We start from the raw sequence: 16,893 nt of genomic DNA, 5'->3' as shown, positions 1-16,893 counted from the left end.
AGAAATGTCTTGAAATTAAAAAAAAAAAAAGTTAATGAAGAAAAGATGTATGCATGCATGTATACCAAGGGACAGAAACTGCCTCCAGAGGAAATTGTACAAATTCGTTAATTTATTACAAAATTTCCACTCACAGAAAAACACAGGAAAACTTTTATACTTTTATATTTGGGAAAGGAACTGGCGTCTCAGATACAAAATAATTTACACATAATCCATACAATTTTATTTTATATAGAAATAGGTCATTATTACAACAGCTGTACAGTTCACTACACTTCGTCTTTTAATTACATAAAACCTTTTTCTTTAGAAACATCTCAACATAACAAAACATACAAAAAAAGCAAAGTGCATTTTGAAAAGGAGAATCCAATCCTCGGTCTTATCATGAAAGATCTGTAGAAAGATGCAGCATTCTGACTCAAGGGGCCGGTGCGTGGTGGGGTCTCCTAGGGGACCTGGGGCTCCACAGGCCTGTCTGGCTTGTGGAACCTCTTCCTCCAAAGTCTCATAGTTCCCGACAGAATTCTGGAACATCAGCTGCATGATTGTGCTTTGCTTTGAGTCGGCCTTTGTAGTTGCAATCAACCAAGTAAACAGGAACAGTCCAGTGTTATATTTAGGGGAAACAATAATCACCAGAACGGGCATGGGGTGAAGAACCTCCTTCCATTAGGTTTTAGGCCAGAGGGTGTGGGTCTGCAGCCTGGTGAAGAATGACCAGCTCTGCCATCTGATTGGTGGGCTGGTTTTGTTACTGCGGTCTCCAAATGAAGTCAGGAGACCTTATTATTTTTAAAACCTGAAAGTGCCTAAGTTATCTCCTCTGTGCAGCTGTGCAAATTAAAACAAAAACAACCATTTAAAAATAATGAAAAATAATCTCTTTATTCTCTCTCTTCAACAGATCTCTGACCCAGTGCTTCTCGAATGCAAAGAAAAGAGGGTCAAGACAGTGAAGGCCAGCTAGCAAGCGTGGACAGACCACAGCCGGCTAGAGGGACCAGTGCGCTCTCTCAGGAGGACGCAGTGAGCCATGCCACCTGCTAAGTCAACTGAGTAACGACACTTACGCGGGGGCACTCGGTTCCCATCCGAGTATGGCTGTAGAGTGTGCCCGAGAAACACACAGGCAAGGGAAACACGGCCAGTACTCTGATCATGTGTCACATGCCAGCTGCTGTGCTCTGGAGAAGGTTACCATCCAGGAGTTCTGAAATGTATGCAGTGTGCATAAAAGCCAAGGGTTTAAAACTCCTCTCCCCCACTCCTGTGGCCATTCCCATTGTCCGTCCATTGGTTAAAGCTGATTGTGACCCGACTGAGGTGCCAGGGCACTACCGGGGCGGCTGCTGGAGGCCCGAGGACTCAGACAGGCTGCTGACCCTTCGGGGTGGGCGTGGGGGCTGGGGTGGGGGTGGGTAGCCCAGGGTCCCTGGCGGTTGCGAGTAGGTGGAGAGAAGTAGGGAGTCCTGCTGCTCACTGTGCAAAGAGGTCGGTGCCTGTACCTGCAAAGAAGAGACAAAGGGCTCCAGAGGTGCCTCTGTGCTTTGGCAACTCCTCCGCTGAGATGCTGGGGCGGTAATGCCGGTGTGGTCAGACTACAGGCCTCACCTCCATGGCTGGGAGGGGGGAGGGCGGGATCTTGTGGTGGCAGGACCTTGGGCGTAGGGTGGGTGGGGAAGAAAGGAGCCTGAGGCTCCCCCAGGTGGGTGTGAATTCGGAAGCCGAGCACTAGGGGTTCCTTTGGGCCAGTGGGCCAGGGACTAGGCTTTGGGGAATGGTTTCCTGAACATGTGGCCTATATGTTTTGGGATGTTGGAACCTGAGACCACATGCAGATAACTGACAGAGCAGAATCCAAACACACGTGCAGTCGGCATACTTTTCACCATGGTCCCTGATTCGGTAACTACTTCCAAATACTGCCATTCGCCAGCATCTACTGGGGAACATCCTCATTTGAAGCTCAGAAACTTCAACTGGTCAAACCCTAACTTTGGAACGGTAAGCCCCGTCTCCCACTATTCTCATCTATGAAATCTCCCCCATCCAAACAACCCAGGACACCACAGGCACACCTGCCCCTCCACTTTTGCTCAGGCTGTCTCTCTTGTTGGAACACTGTCCCTTCCTGTCTTTTCACTCCATCCACACCTCGGCTCTGCAGCAGGTGCCGCCCCGCCCCCCCCCCCCCCCCCCCACCAGCCTCGAGTCCTTCCTCCACGAAGGCCTCCAGGCACAATGCTCTTACCTGGCACTAACCCAGAATCTGACAGCTCTCTGTGACATCCCCTCTCCCCACAATGCACCCTGAGGCCCCTGAGGGCAGCAAACAGGCCCAAGTGCTCTGTGTATTCTTAGCACCACATCTTGAAGTTACAGGTGTCTGTGAACATGTTTGTTGCCAAGGCTGAAGAAAGACACAGGAGGCCTCTAACTCTGCCCAGACCATCCCTGTCTTCTCACTTCACCTGAACCCATCCAAAAATTGCTTCTGTGTCCTGCAAAATGACAAGACATGCCACACTGAAGTCTAGAGTTGGCTCCCACTATGCTTGAGGTCAGAGAACTTTGAAAGGTATATCACAAATGGTTTAGCATCTTTGGAATTAAATTGTATTCAAGACCTTCAAGGGTGACTCCTTTCATCTTTATCCCTCTATCCTTAAAATGTCTCAGTCACCACACTCTCCTGTGGCTTTGAAGGTGCCCAAGCACGGTAGGCAGAGTGACAGAAAAGCTATGCCCTGCCCTGTGGTGGGAGCTGGAGGCCAGGAAGGATGTACACAGGACAGGGTCAGGGCTGGGGCAGGAAGGCGCTCTGGGCATATGTCAGAGGGAAGGCCAGAGACCAAGCAGACACTTCTGTCCCATCTGAACTCCAATTACTGGCTCTCGGGCTCCAGTGGATTTGGCACTTGCTTGAATAAGTGGTGACCACATGTAAATGTGCCCCACATTTCCCTGGAAAGCCCCAAATTCATGCCACATTATTGTATTTATCAGGCAAGTTTGATGTATCTTTAAACATGGTTTAATTTTATATTTGTATCAGACTTTGTGTATAAACACACTAACAAGTCTGACAAACACAGTAGTCAGCGTCTGATTTTTGCTCTAAAAGTAGAGCAAAAAAAAATATGGACACTATAATAAAAATACGGACCTATGAGGCATAATGGCTGAGTCTAAGTTCTTATACTAAAGATGTACGGATTTTATAAACTTTAAGTATTATAAACTTCATAGACTGCAAAGATTCAAATGCAAATCTATGTGGTGCTTATTTCGGAACTGAGGACTAGAACCATCCTGAAAGCAAGGGAGGGAAATCCTGCCGGGCCTCTGCCTTGGAGCCGGGCCCTGTGCCCTCACGCATGAGTGCGGGGGTGCCCACCTGCAGGAAGTGCTGTGCCTGCTGCGGGGCCTGTGCGGGCTGCAGGGGTGACTGCCTGGAGGCGGCGGCGGGGAAGCTGGGCTGAGGCACCGCCTGTCCCATCAGCAGGACGGGGGGCGAGGTGCTGCTGCTGGTGGTGTGCATGTCTGCATTTTGAAACACGGACTGGCTCTGCGGATACCTGTTGGGTCATACGTGGGAGGGAGAAAACAGACTTTTGAGAAAGAGGTGTTCATGTGACACCAACAGCACACGCAACGACAAAAGGACCCTCAGACAGACTGGACTTCATCAGAATTGAAAACTTTGATGCCTCAAAGGACGTTATCCATGGATTGAGAAGGCCACCAATGAAAAATATTTGCGAATCATATATCTAATGAAGGACTGATGCCCAGGTTATTAAAAAAAATCCTACAACTCAACAACAACAAAACAGCCTGACTAAAAATATAGGCAAAGGGCTTGAACAACATTGCTCTTAAAAAGGATACCAAAAGGATAGCCAATCAGCACAAGAAGAAATGCTTAACATCCTTAGTCATTAGGGAAATACAAATCAAAATCGAAATGAGAGACTACTTCACAGCCATCATAATGGCTATTATGGAAAAAAAAAAAAACCCACCAGAATAATAAGTGATGACGAGGACATGGAGAAATTGCAACCTTTGTGCACTGATAGAAATGTAAAATGGTGCAGCCACTCTGGAGAACAAGACGGCAGTTCCTCAAAAAAGCTTAGAATTACCACACAATCCAGCAATGTCACTTCGGGAAATGTACCCAAGAGAAGACGAAAGGCGGGACTCAGGCAGATATTTGTACACTCATGTTTGTAGCAACAATATTCACAGTAGCCAAAGAGTAGAAGCAAGCCTAGTAACCATCGATGGGTGAATGGATAAGCAAAATGCGGTATATAAATATAAGGGAATATTATTCAGCCTCAAAAAAGAAGTAAATTCTCACACATCCAGAGCACATGAAGTAATACTAAAGGAAGTAAGCCAGTTGCGAAAGGACAAATACTGTGTGACTCCACTTAGATGAGATTCCTAGAGGAGTCAGATTCATAAGAGACAGAAAGTAGACCAGTGGGGATGGAGGGTACAGGGAGTGGGGAGCTAATGTGTAATGGGGTTCAGAGTTTTAGTTTGGGAAGATGAAGAAGTTCTGGAGATGGATGGTGGTGATGGTGAATGCCACCGAACTGTCCACTTAAAGATAGTAAAAATGGTGTATATATATTCTACCACAATTTAAAAAATTAGAAAAGGAAAAGGTGTTGATGATAATGGTCTATGAACAAGAGGCAGAAGAAGGCCATTTAGGGAAAGCTCTGGAGGAGCACAAACCAGGAACAGGTGTTTAAAGACAGCACAGAGAAGTTCATTTTGTATTTATATATTCTGGAAATGTGATTTCTTTCTATGAGGTCATTTGTAACAAGGTGGAGCATTAGGTCATGTCTGGAAGAGACTACGGTAGAGAATATGGGGAGGGTAGCAATCATTGGGTTGACGGAAAATGGCAGAGTTCTGGAAGAAAGAATGCCCATTTTTGCCTAGTTCACTGCATTTTAAGCATCTCTGGAACGCGATGTAACAAGTCTTTGTTTTGTCTAATTGAGAGCACCATCAGAGAATTGAAAGGCAGCTCCTGAAGTGCACATCCCCCATCTCTCTCCATCACGGGGTTTTTATCAGGATAAAATGAAACGATACAGGTACCAGCCCCTGCCTCTCAGAAATGTTCAGAAAACATCCACTGTTATTATTATAACTGGCTGAAGGAGGACATGGGAGGAAGGGCTTCTGGGAGCTGGTCTTAGGGGATGGCTCTAAGGATGGCCAGGCCTAATTAGCTAGCCCTGTCCTAGTAAACTTCAGACACACACTCAACCAATGTTTATGCAAAAAAGACGTCTGTGAGATAGTTCTGCCTCCTGTCAAGAGCTAGGAACTGTTTTCCAGTAGCTTTTCGAGTATCCATTCCTAGGTCTCCAGTGACCTTTGTCCCCAGTAATTAATGCAATAGTAGAACAAAGCTGCTTCTGGACGTGGGGGCTGCAAGTGGTGAAGAGTCTGCGGAAGGAGACACAGAAAGTTGCGTGTCTGGGAAGGAAGGAGAGCCCACATCTGCAGGGTTTCACAGTCCCGTGGCTCGGCACCAGAACCACACAGCTGGAGAGCTCCAAGTGTCCAAGTATGCCTGTGGAATGTGCCAGCATCTGCTGGTCAGATGGAGCCATGGGAGCGCCCTGGGGAAGGGGATCAGGCTACATTTACCTGGGATGTTACCGAGGGCAAAGGACCCATAAAGATATCTGAAGATGATGACAGACAGGGGATATAATTAATTGTTTTGTTCAGGTCCTGTTTTAAGCACGGAATGCTGACACACAGTTTGATCTTCTTCAATGGGAAATGGAAGAAGAGCTAAGGGGGTCTCCTTGCAAAGGGTGTGGGCACACTTTGACCTTGCCTTTCGTGTGAGACGCACAGGAACGCTGCTGGTCCAGGCCGATGAGAGCCCTGCCAGCCTGAGACCACTCAGTGCAGTTCTCTGCCTCCTCCCTCCACCCGGGGCCACCTACTTGACTTGCCGTCCAGTCCTGCTGACCTCTGAGGGCTGCCTCGCATCACAGGACCCAGGCATCATGGGCTGGATGGGCTGGCTCAGCAATAGCCTTGGAGCAGAGGAGGAGATAAATGGGAAACTTGAATCAGCACCCAAACTGTAGACCCGCTGGCTGACGGCAGCACCTGCCCAGCCTGGCTGGGCCCTCTCTGGCTGCCCCTGACACCCACTGTGCCCACTCTGCTCTCAGAGGAAGATGAGCACAGCCATCCAAGACCCCAGCCCTCTCTTGCCACTTTGTTAGCTGAGACTGGGAGGCAGCAGAAGGGAGGCTGAAGTGGCTACTGTAAAGCTGCACCTGAGCTATCTTTTAAATGAGGGCGATCTCAGTACCTGAGCTGCCGATCATGACCAAAGTCTGGGCTGGGCTGGCACTGGCTGCCATCCTGGGAGGCGGAAGCAAGCGTGGTCAGGCTCAGAGCTGGTGGGAGCACAGCCGTGGTGCTGCTGAACTGGGGCGTCAAGCTGCTCACTGAGTGGCCACTTCCCTGCATCATCTGTGAGCTTCTCATAGGCCGTGGACCCTGGAGCCATCATGTTAATGAGAGAGGTAAGACTTAGACTCAACTCAGGTGTCATCTCTCCAGGAATCCTCCCCAGAACCTCTTTGTTCTACCTACCCTGGCCCTTCCTCTTAGGACCCACTACTTTTCTTTGTTGTGGTTTTGTTTGTTTGTTTTAAGTTTATTTATTTTGAGAGAGAGAGAGAGACAGAGGATATATCCCAAGCAGGCTCCATGCTGTCAGCATGAAGCCAATGCAGGACTCAAACCCAGAAACCATGAGATGATGACCTGAGCTGAAATCAAGAGTTGGATGCTTAACCACCTCAAGGATTCTTTAAATCCCTTGGGCCTAGAACAGTGTTGGGCACTCAGCAAATAAGGAAAATGTGCATGGAACTACCTTCTGCTTCACAAATTCTACTCCAGACACGTGGACCTCCTTACTGTTTCTAACTCATCAGGCCTCAGGGCCTTTGCACTGGCTGATTCCCCCATGTAGAATGCTCTTCCTCCTAATACTGGTATGGTTCATTCTCTCATTCCATCAGGTCTCTTTTATCGAATATTATCTACTCTAAGAAAAGGCTACCTATTGAAAACTCCAGCACAGTCCCCAACCTTCACCTGTGTTCTTGCCCACACCCCCAGCATTCACCTGTGTTCTTGCATAACCATTTGACATGCTGTCATCTTTACTCGTTTGCATCTCTCTCCTGACTTGCAACAGAGATGCTGTTTTCTTTTTTGTTCACTGCTTTCCCTCAGTGCTTAGCACACAGTGAGCACATAATAAATACTTGTGACTGAAATCTTAAATGAATGATGGAATGGGCTTGGATTTGCTTTTTTGTTTTTTGGGTTTTCCAGTGTTTGACTGACTATCCATTCATATGATGGCACCACAGTGTTTTAACTCTTGAGGCATCTTTGAAATTTTTCAATATTGGATAGTGTAGGCCCTTCCTCAGTTTTTCTTTTCCAAATTCTTCTTGGCTATTCTCATTAATTTTTCTGTTGACCTTTAGAACCAAAAGGCTGCATTTTAGAGGAAAACCCTCAAATCTGGGTGAAGATGGGCCAAACTATTAAATGTGGACTTTTTCCACATTTTATTGTATGTTATCTGTACGTTATCTGTTTACATTCCCAGAGGCCCCATGGGACTAGAAGCTCCTTGGAGTCAAGATAAGTCTTATTCGTCTCTGTTCCCCTGGGAGATGGTGAATAAGAGGAGCTCAGCAGATCTGCTGAACAGGTGCCAATATGAGACTTGAGGAGAGGCTGTATCTTGCCTTCCAATCTTTGATCTTCCAGAAGCAGGGGCTTAGGTCCTCTCAATTTCATTCAATTTAAGTGCCATTTATTGCTGGCTGACTGTCAGATTGCAAAGTCATTGATGGCTTGTAGTAGGTAGTAATGACAATGAGGGAAGGGCTTGGTGGGGAATCTGGAGGAAGGAGAGGGAGCACGGTGGCCCAGGGGAAAGGGACAATGAACAGAAGTGGATAACCTGTGTTCTCACACTGATAATGGCTATAACCAGACTAGATGAAGAGGACTGAGGACACACACACGGGGACATATGGCTGTCAATGTGAGTGTCTGGGTATCCATATCTACCTCCAACCCAGGTCAGGATCAATGCTGAAAGTTTCAACTGCAGGATACCATTGAGATATTTTAACATATTAATAAAACACAGAAGGAAACTAGTACAACTTGGGGCTTCAGAGTGACTTAGAATAAGGAAAAGAACCTCCTCGCGCCCCCCCCCCCCCCCAACATACTCTAGCCCTGGTCACAGAGGAAAGGCTCAATAGGTTTCCAGTTCGGGATACTGCAGGAATCAAGCATGCCCTGGTCTGCTTCGGTGGTGAGGACTGAGTATGAAGACAAGCACTTTTACCTGGGTTGATATCACACTTGATTCTCTGAGCAGGTGCTGGTTTGCCACCTGGGCTGAGGCAATCTGCCCTGGGAGTTGAGGGCTGGCCACAAGCTGGGGCTGGGAGGCTGGGGCTGACCTCTGCTGGAGTTGCTGCTGAGCCTCAGGCCGCGTTGCGCTGCTGAAGCTCAGGGAAACAGCTGGCTGCTGCAGGAACATCTGGAAGCAGAACAGTGTACCTTTAAGTTTGGGATCACATGTGCCTCCACTTTCAGGGCTATGCCTCACACACCAAGGTGTCTGCACCTTCTCTGTATTCCCTATCCACGGCTTTCTTGCTCTCTCTGACCTGCTTGGGAAGGATTCATTCACTCAACGTGGGGACATTGGGTGCTGTGATGCCACAAGCACAGTGCAAGGGTTCTGGAGGTGGAGCAGTGGGTCGGAGGGATGCTGACCTTGCCTTATAGAAGGCTACCGTCTAGCGATGGAGGTCTATCAGTGTAAAAGATGCTAAGATCCAGATGGTCTATAAATAACTCAATGTACTTGCATAGAGACTGCATTGGCTTACCAGTTTCTTATTAGAAGAGAGAAATATCTTGTTAATGGGATGAATGGTGGCAGAGGGTAGGCTAACCTGTGCCATAAGGCTGCACCATCCTGGCAGTAGGACCAGGCCCTGTGCCAGGCCTTACATCTCTGACCACTGGCCTGGGTGTGTACCCACATTGCGGTCGGGCATCTTACCCAGCAATCCGCTCCCATTAGCTAGGTGACTCTGCATTCCCAGGGAGGCAAATGTGATACATTGGCCTGGAAGTTTTAATTTGAAAGGTTTAAGAGAATTTGATAAGTTTGTAGAATGTTTAAGTGTTTATGAGAACCTCGATCTACTTCATTTTTGATGTGTTTGATTTAAAAGAATTGCTTAAGAGCTTAGAAAAATTTTACTTCTAAGTTGACAGGTCTGCCTTGTTCAGCACATGAAACGTTTGGAAGATTTAGACATATTGAACTTGTAGACTAATGGCTTTGGTAGAGAATGTTGGTTATTTATGATTTGTTACATTTATAAACTAGCTGAAAAAATAAAAACAAGTAAAAGCATTGCTATTTTTAGACCAAATTAGATTTGTAAATAAAATATAATCTGTAAATTGACTCTAAAGCCTTAAGAAAAACAACTTTAATACTTTTAATAATAATTTAAACCTAAGACGTGTAACCAGCTCTTTGAATCAAAGGTCCTTGTGGGCATTGAAAACTGGTATTATTGAATATATTGGATTCTTTCTTTCCTTCTTTTTCTTTCTTTCTTTTCTTTCTTTCTTTCTCTCTTTCTTTCCTTAGAAATGTTTATTTATTTTTGAGAAAGAGAGATAGAGAGCAGGGGAGGGGAAGAGAGAGAGGAAGACAGAACCCCAAGCAGGCTCTGCGCCATCACCAAGAACCTGATGCGGGGCTCGAACCCATGAACTGTGAGATCATGACCTGAGCCGAAACCAAGAGTCAGATGCTCAACTGACTGAGCCACCCAGGTGCCCCCAAATATACTGGATTCTTGACAGGCAGTGCTCCCCTCCCTTTAAGGGCTATAGCTTTGAGTTCTTGAGGAGCAAGTCCCTCTTCCTTCTAGCATCTGGAGTTTTAATCCTCCATTCCTGTACTCAGGTCAGTACAACCTCAAACCCAGTACAGAACCGACATGCCAACATTTGCTGAGTGACAGAGTAATTATGGAAAGGCAGAGGTAGAACCATGCCAAGTAGATACTAGCAGGAGCAGAGTAGTTAGTTCAAGTTTACGCCTCATGGGCGGGGGTTGAGCTGGCTCCGAGAGGCCTGAGGCAGGTGGGTGGCTGAGCTGAGTGGACCAGGTTCCCATCTGGTCCCCTTTCCACCACCCCACCTGATCTCCCTGCTTTCCACTCACACCTCTACCCCACCAGAGAGGTTTTCAATGAGAGCTCTTTGTCACTTAAGAAGTTAAGAAGAATTTTCTGGGTATCAATCATCTTAGATTCAGTTTGGAGATTATTACTTATAGCACTTACAGTGACCTACACTTCATCACTTTAGCAAAAACACAATACTCAAAACTACATAACATACATTTTTCCGGTAGGGAACAATTTACCTTCTGGTTAGACTTCAAAAAAACTGCAACCTTTATTTATGACAGGCAGTATAATGTGGCTTAAATCACATACCTAGGTTCAGATTCCAACCCCAACATGTATTACTGGTATGACCTTAGGCAGTTTTCATGACTTTCCAAAGCTTTAGTTTCTTCATTAATAAAACAGTGACATTAACATCATATATCTCATAAAGGATTAAATAAAATTTATGCTGAGACATAGTAAGGGCTCAATCAACGTTAGATAGTAACAACAGTATTTAAAATGAAAAAAGGAACTTTTTGTTCCTTTGCCTCTTTGGGCATTCAAAAACTATCTGAAAAATGAGTGATGAATAAATAAATGAATGAATAAACAAATAAATGAGGCTTTTGCTCAGAGAAGGGCAAACTATTTCTGCTTGTGTTATGTCAGAGACTGCTGGCTCTGCTACTCTGTCCCACTGATGTGTGCCTTCTAAGGGTAAAAACCCTGTCCTGTGTATCTCTGTTTTTGCACAGTGCCTAACCAAGTGCTTGATACATAATGGGTGTCTGCCAGATGGAAGGATAGATGGATGGATAGATGGATTGATAGGTGTATTGGAGGGTGGATGGATGGAAGGAATGATGGATGGATGCATAAGTGGATGGAGGGAATGAAGGAAGGTATGATGGATGAATAGATGGATGAATGGGTGGATGGAAGAAAGGAAAGAAAGATAGATGAGTGATTGAAAAGAACTATCAAGGAACACATTTGCCATTGCTACAGGTGCCCTTCCTGGCATTTCTTTGAGTAGCCAGCAGAGGGCGTGCATACTCTCAAAAAGAGAACAAGAGGCATCCTTCTCTGGACTGCAGGGGGTGACACAACCTTTCATGGGAACAGCTCTCCCCAAGTAGCATCCTTCATGGCTCCCATCTAGGTGCAGACACAAACACTTCAGAGGACCTTTCCCTCATAACCCAGTTGTGTGTGTGTGTGTGTGTGTGTGTGTTACTGTGTGTGTTTTAATTGTACTCAGTAAGCATCACATGCACACATAGTCTCAATGAAAGCTCAGGGGCACTGAAGTAAAGTAGGAAAGTCCACTGACATTCTGGTAAAGGCTTTTGTAGGTGACAATCCTAATTCACTGTGCACATCCATGCCTCTGTTTTACCCACAAAAAAGTAGAATTTTATGGTTTAGGAGGATGACTTCTTAAAAGGCACAGGGGGTCAACTTTATAGGAAGTATGAGAAAAATAGTTCCTTCACATTCAAATAGAAAAAGCTATCAGAGAAAAAAAGCTTCTAATTTTTAAGAATAAACCAATCGTATGCTCACATGTGGTTTTTCATTATTCTAATCTGCTTCCTTTTACAATACTTACTATTACAGAACATCTTAGAAATACACAAAATAGAGGTATAATGAAACCCCATGTATCATATTTAGGCTTCAACAATGATCAACTCTTCATCAATAGTTTGATATATCAATAGTTGATAGTCTATCAAATATCAATTATTCTTATTTAATCTCTCTTCCCCACTCCTACCTTTTTAGGGAAGGGGTGGAGTAATTTTTACTTGCTTTTTCTTTATGCTTGAACCACGCAGGTTTTTGGTTTTGTTTTTAAGGAATATCACATTTTGGTTGTACATTTTGGAATGTATTTCTTTAAATCTGTAAACTTGTAAAACTACAAGAAGGCAGGCTGCTTGAGGAAATATTCTCTGGTTGGACAATCTGTGGATTTCCATGTTCTTTGGAAAATTCCACTGCAAAGATAAGGTCACAAGCATGAAAACCGGGAAGGAACACACTGCAGGGCCTGATTTCCACCTCAACCCTCACAAAACTCAGGTGCTCTGTTGGTATGGATACTTTGGGGGGGGGGGGGGTGTAACAAAATGCATTGGTCACGAGGAAGAAAAATAAGACTTCTTCATAACAAGGAGTGAAAGAGATAACCTTGTGTCGCCTGTTATTTTAGAATTCAGCTTGAATGTGGAAAAGGCAGGAAATAGAAAGGCCCGGGCTCTGAGGAGGATGTTCATACGCCTACCTTGCTTTTAGCAGTTTCTGGCTCAATTTTCCCCTTCCTGTTAGTGTAAAAATTCCATTCAAGTAATTGGAGTCAGGCAAGTTCTGCCAATCGGGCCTTGGATCAGTGAGAAAATATTACAGCTGGGAAGGAATAAGCAAAAAGGGACTTTGACACCTCCATGACTGCATTTCTTTTCCTGTAAACACTGTGGTCTTCTCCCGGGCCCGTTTTGGGGAGTGGTAGAGGAGGCGGGGCAGCTGCAGGGCTTTGGGTGTGGCCGAGCTCTCCGCCCCCGGACCCCCGGGGCGGGAAGTGCGCGTCCCGCTGGGCTCTGTCCTCCGGGTGGTGGGGCGGGGGGAAGGGAGAGCCCAGGCTGAGAGTCTGTGCGGATGGGGGTGGCAGGGGCAGTTAGGCTCTGGAAAGCAAGCCAGGAGCGCCTCTGAGGAGCCCAGGGAGGCAGGAAGGCCGGCAGCAGGTGTCTCCCGCTACCCAGCATCGCCGATCCTTCACGCGTTATCTCACCGCGCAGGGCTAGGGCGCTGCGCTCGCATAGAACCTGTTGGTCCCCCCGGAAGGGTCTGTGTGGACCGTGACCGGGAAGCGGCAGGGCCAGTGTTCCAACCATTTTCTCCAAGGGTGTCTCCTGCTTCCTTCCGCCTCTTCTAAGGGGCGTGGGGGGAGGAGTGCAAATGCTTAGAGCTCTCAAGGCAGACTCCAAGGTGAGCTAGAATTACGTTCACAATTAGAGGCTGGGTCAAAAGAATGCACTTGGGAAGAAACATAGTCTTCACCTGATACAAGTAAAACTTGGTAAAAATCACTTATCCTTGTAAGAAATCTAATATATACAGCTTTCACTCCAAAAGCAATCTCTCCAAAGGATTTAAAGAAGCGACATCTGGCGGGGGTGGGGGGCAGTGTCATGGTTGAAAGCTGCTGTTGTCAGAACTGCAGCATGCCTCAATGGGCATGCCACAAATGGGGTGGCCTGGAGACGCCAGGGTGCTGACCTCCAGTCCCCAGCTCCCTCTCCCATCCCCCCTCTGTGCAGGGTGCAGATCTCATCATTTCCCAGATCTCCCTTCATGGCCCCTTTGGGTGAGAGGCTACAGTAGAGCTGCCTCCATTTCCCCACGGGTAGCCAGTACCCGGCCCGGTGCTATGAAAGCAGTTACACAGGTGCTGGGAGTCTACACCCCCACAGGAGGGAGGGAGGCAGGCATCAATGTAGGGCAAACCACCACCACTCATGAATGAAAATGCAGGTGATATACAGACATTATGTGCCCAACAGAGCAAGGGGTCAACAGGGAGGGTGTCATGTGAAATTCGTGTTTGGCCTGGAGTTGGGGATGGAGGAGGGGGGATTTGTTCCTTGTACTTGGTATTGGAGGTTGCAATATGCTTAGTAAGCAGGACTCATTAGGGCAGTACAGAGGCACTTTGGTGGGAGTCCTGCCCACCCCGAAACAGTGGATAAATATGGCAGGGAGGCAGGGAGGACAGAGACCGTGGCGGATGCTGGCCCAGGAAGAGGCCTCACCTGGATATTGGAGTCCTGGACCAGGCAGAGCTGCTCCTGGATCTTGTGGAGCTCCTCCTGCTGCCACCGGATGTTTGCTTGCAGGATCCGTGTCCGCTGCTCCAGCTGGTCTTTGATGGTCTGGAACATGCTGAACTGTGCTGAGAACTTGAAGGTGGAGTCAAAACACAAGACCAGATGAAAGAGTTATTTCAGCCTTGCAGACAGATGTTGCTGCTGTTCTGAGCAGCCCTGCCCACTTTCTTTTCCGGTCCCTTATCCACCCTTTTTGGTATCCCTCCTGAGTGACTCACTGCTGGGGCGCTCGGCAGGGCACAGGGTCTTTGGATGAGCACTGGGAGGCCCAGTGGTCCCCACATGAGCTTTTCTCAGGCCTACCAGAACCTGCAGGTCTAATGTATTGCACTGCAGCTTGGGAGGGCCACAGAATTGGGACACAATTTTGTGAGCAGTGCTCACAAACTGACATTCCAAATTTGGTTAGACAGACAAATGGTTTTGGGGATGAATGTCAAAAGCAGTGCATCAGAGAGCATGTGACAGCTTCACAGGCAATCTGGGGTCCTATCGTTATCCTAAATCTGATCCTGGCATACAGGGCTCTTCTGTAACAATTCACAAATGAGCTTGATAGCTACAATTTGTGGGGGCCCTGCTCTCCAAACCAGCCTGAGGCCGTGGGGAGGCCTTACCACCCTCCCTCACTTCCCTCAGGTTCATTTGCTGCTCTGCACTTAGAGATCTGTGCACCAAAAGACTAAGGAAAAGAATAGTACAATCACCTGACATTTATCCTGAGGGTAACACTGGCAGAGGGTGCCCTTACAGGAGGGACACTGATATCTGCTTTGCACATAAGCTCCAAGTTTCCCCTCCATTCCACCTCTTACTCCTTTTCCTGGGATGGAGGTTGGTTTTAGAAAGATTCTACAGGTGATCTCTGGGACATAGGTCCTACCTTGACATAGGGTGTTTCCTTGCAAGGAAACACGAGGAAAGTAGGGGATCGTGGCAAGGGAGGCTGGCACTCCCTGGAGTGGCTACCCTGCTCTGGGCTCTCTGGAGCACTCAATAATTCCTGTTTCTTGAGGAACATGTGTTTGCTGGCCTGGGACTTCCCCTTCCCTCCTCCCTCCCTGCCTTCCTCCTCCTTCCCTCCCTCTCCCTTTCTCCTTATCTTTTCCTTCCCTTCCTCCTCCTTTTTTTTTTTTTTTAAACAATGACTTAACCTCCATTCCCTCAATCTCTATCCCAACATTCTCCCTAGTCTGATTCTTGCTCATTGTCTTTTGCAAACACCTCCAGAGACTCTTCCTCTGCCCTTTGACCTTTCTTACATGGAAAAGCAAGGAGGCTGGGGAGACTTTAGAACACAGATAGGATACACTGAAGGATGGAATAACTGACTGCAGTTTTTGGAGTGGCAAAATCATTAAAAAAACCCACTATATGCTGCCACTTGCAGAGACCCACACTGGCCAGTCGTTTAATTCTTTACATCATACCCCCATGTCACGCAGAGGTTGTGGCTCGCTTGAGATCGCACAGCTAGCTGGTGGTCCAGGGCCAAAATGTGAATTCTGAGTCTCAGGAGCTGGATGAGGCCGAGCGGTTTTGCCAGCAACACCTCCCCCACCTCCCAAATCCACCTCAATCAGAGCAGCTTTGCCTTCAGATTTCATTTAACAGAAAAAGTCTCTTGCTAAATATGAGTTCTCTGTGCTAAACCAGACTGTATCACAAAAATCTTCATCAGAATGTAAGTAATCAAAACACACAGCTGGGAATTTGAAAGAGAATTCCATTAAGAAAGCGACCTCTACTAGGTAGCAAATTAAACACACACACACACACACACACACACACACACACACACACACGCGCACACACACAACCACAACACAAAAGCTTCCAGGGGTTCTACAAAGTCAGGAAACATTGGGGGCTACGCCTAGCATGTCCAGTGGAGAGGACACTCTGGGTTGCCCAGTTGGCTCCAAAGGGAAATAGGAGGGGGCAGGGCAGTCACGGAGGGGCCAGCGCTGTGCTTCATAAGTGATAGTGACTTCTAATATTATTCTGATTTTCTCAAGGGATTCCAAGACACCCAGGCCTTAGTCTCTTGTTATATTCTTGATCATGGCCTCTTTGAGAAAGACATTTATTCTAACTTAGAGACATTTTAGAAACACATCTTGAAGCCAAACCACCAGCTAGTTACCCAGAAAACCCTTTGTCAGACTTTAGGTTTTATTCCCCCCGCCCCTTTCCACGACAGGGTGCTAGAGTGATAGATAGCTTCAGAGAATGGAAAGAGAGAAAACTGTAGAATGCACTGTTTTACATGGAGCTGGTATGCAAAGAACTGTCTGACTTGAAAGGTCAGCATTATGCAAGAATGTCTTAAAGAATATGGTTATTATTAAGTATAACATGCCTAAGAGACTAAGAACTGTTTCTGTTAATTAAAATGACGTTTAATACATGAAACATTAGAATTTGAAGAAGGCCTTAATCACATCATTATGCATAATAAAACAAAGACATTCCTTTAGGATGCAAGACCCAGAAGTTATAGGAACCCTCATTTCATGTGCCTTTGGATTGAAAAACTTACTAATTTCATACCAAATGTGCCTTGGAAATTCGAAGAGAAAAAAAAAATTTTTTTTCCAAATGAGGATGAACATAGACTATTTTAATTAGTTGACTCTGGATGAGTAGCTTTGACATCCTTCCAGCCTAACTCTGTC

General features: G+C 46.6%; 1 protein-coding gene across 4 annotated transcripts in view; it reads right to left on the bottom strand.

Annotated features, from left to right (window-relative positions):
• Positions 1–92: 92 nt before the first annotated feature.
• Positions 93–16,893, bottom strand: part of NPAS2 (neuronal PAS domain protein 2) — a 159,213-nt gene continuing 142,412 nt past the window's right edge. For 2 of the 4 annotated variants that reach the window (XM_078444374.2, XM_078444375.2), the window contains exons 16-21: positions 14,141–14,287; positions 8,459–8,656; positions 6,380–6,570; positions 6,003–6,095; positions 3,404–3,584; positions 93–1,511 (exon numbers count right to left, since the gene is read on the bottom strand). In XM_078444374.2, the coding sequence (XP_078300500.2) occupies positions 1,341–1,511; positions 3,404–3,584; positions 6,003–6,095; positions 6,380–6,570; positions 8,459–8,656; positions 14,141–14,287 (981 nt within the window). In that variant the 3' untranslated portion in view covers positions 93–1,340. The remainder of the gene's footprint in view (positions 1,512–3,403; positions 3,585–6,002; positions 6,096–6,379; positions 6,571–8,458; positions 8,657–14,140; positions 14,288–16,893) is intronic. The other 2 variants (XM_078444377.2, XM_078444376.2) reach the window with 2 other exon arrangements.

Source organism: Panthera onca, chromosome A3 (genome assembly GCF_046562875.1).
Source record: "Panthera onca isolate mPanOnc1 chromosome A3, mPanOnc1 haplotype 2, whole genome shotgun sequence".
Lineage (NCBI taxonomy): Eukaryota > Metazoa > Chordata > Mammalia > Carnivora > Felidae > Panthera > Panthera onca.
This window is presented reverse-complemented; position numbering and strand designations above follow the sequence as displayed.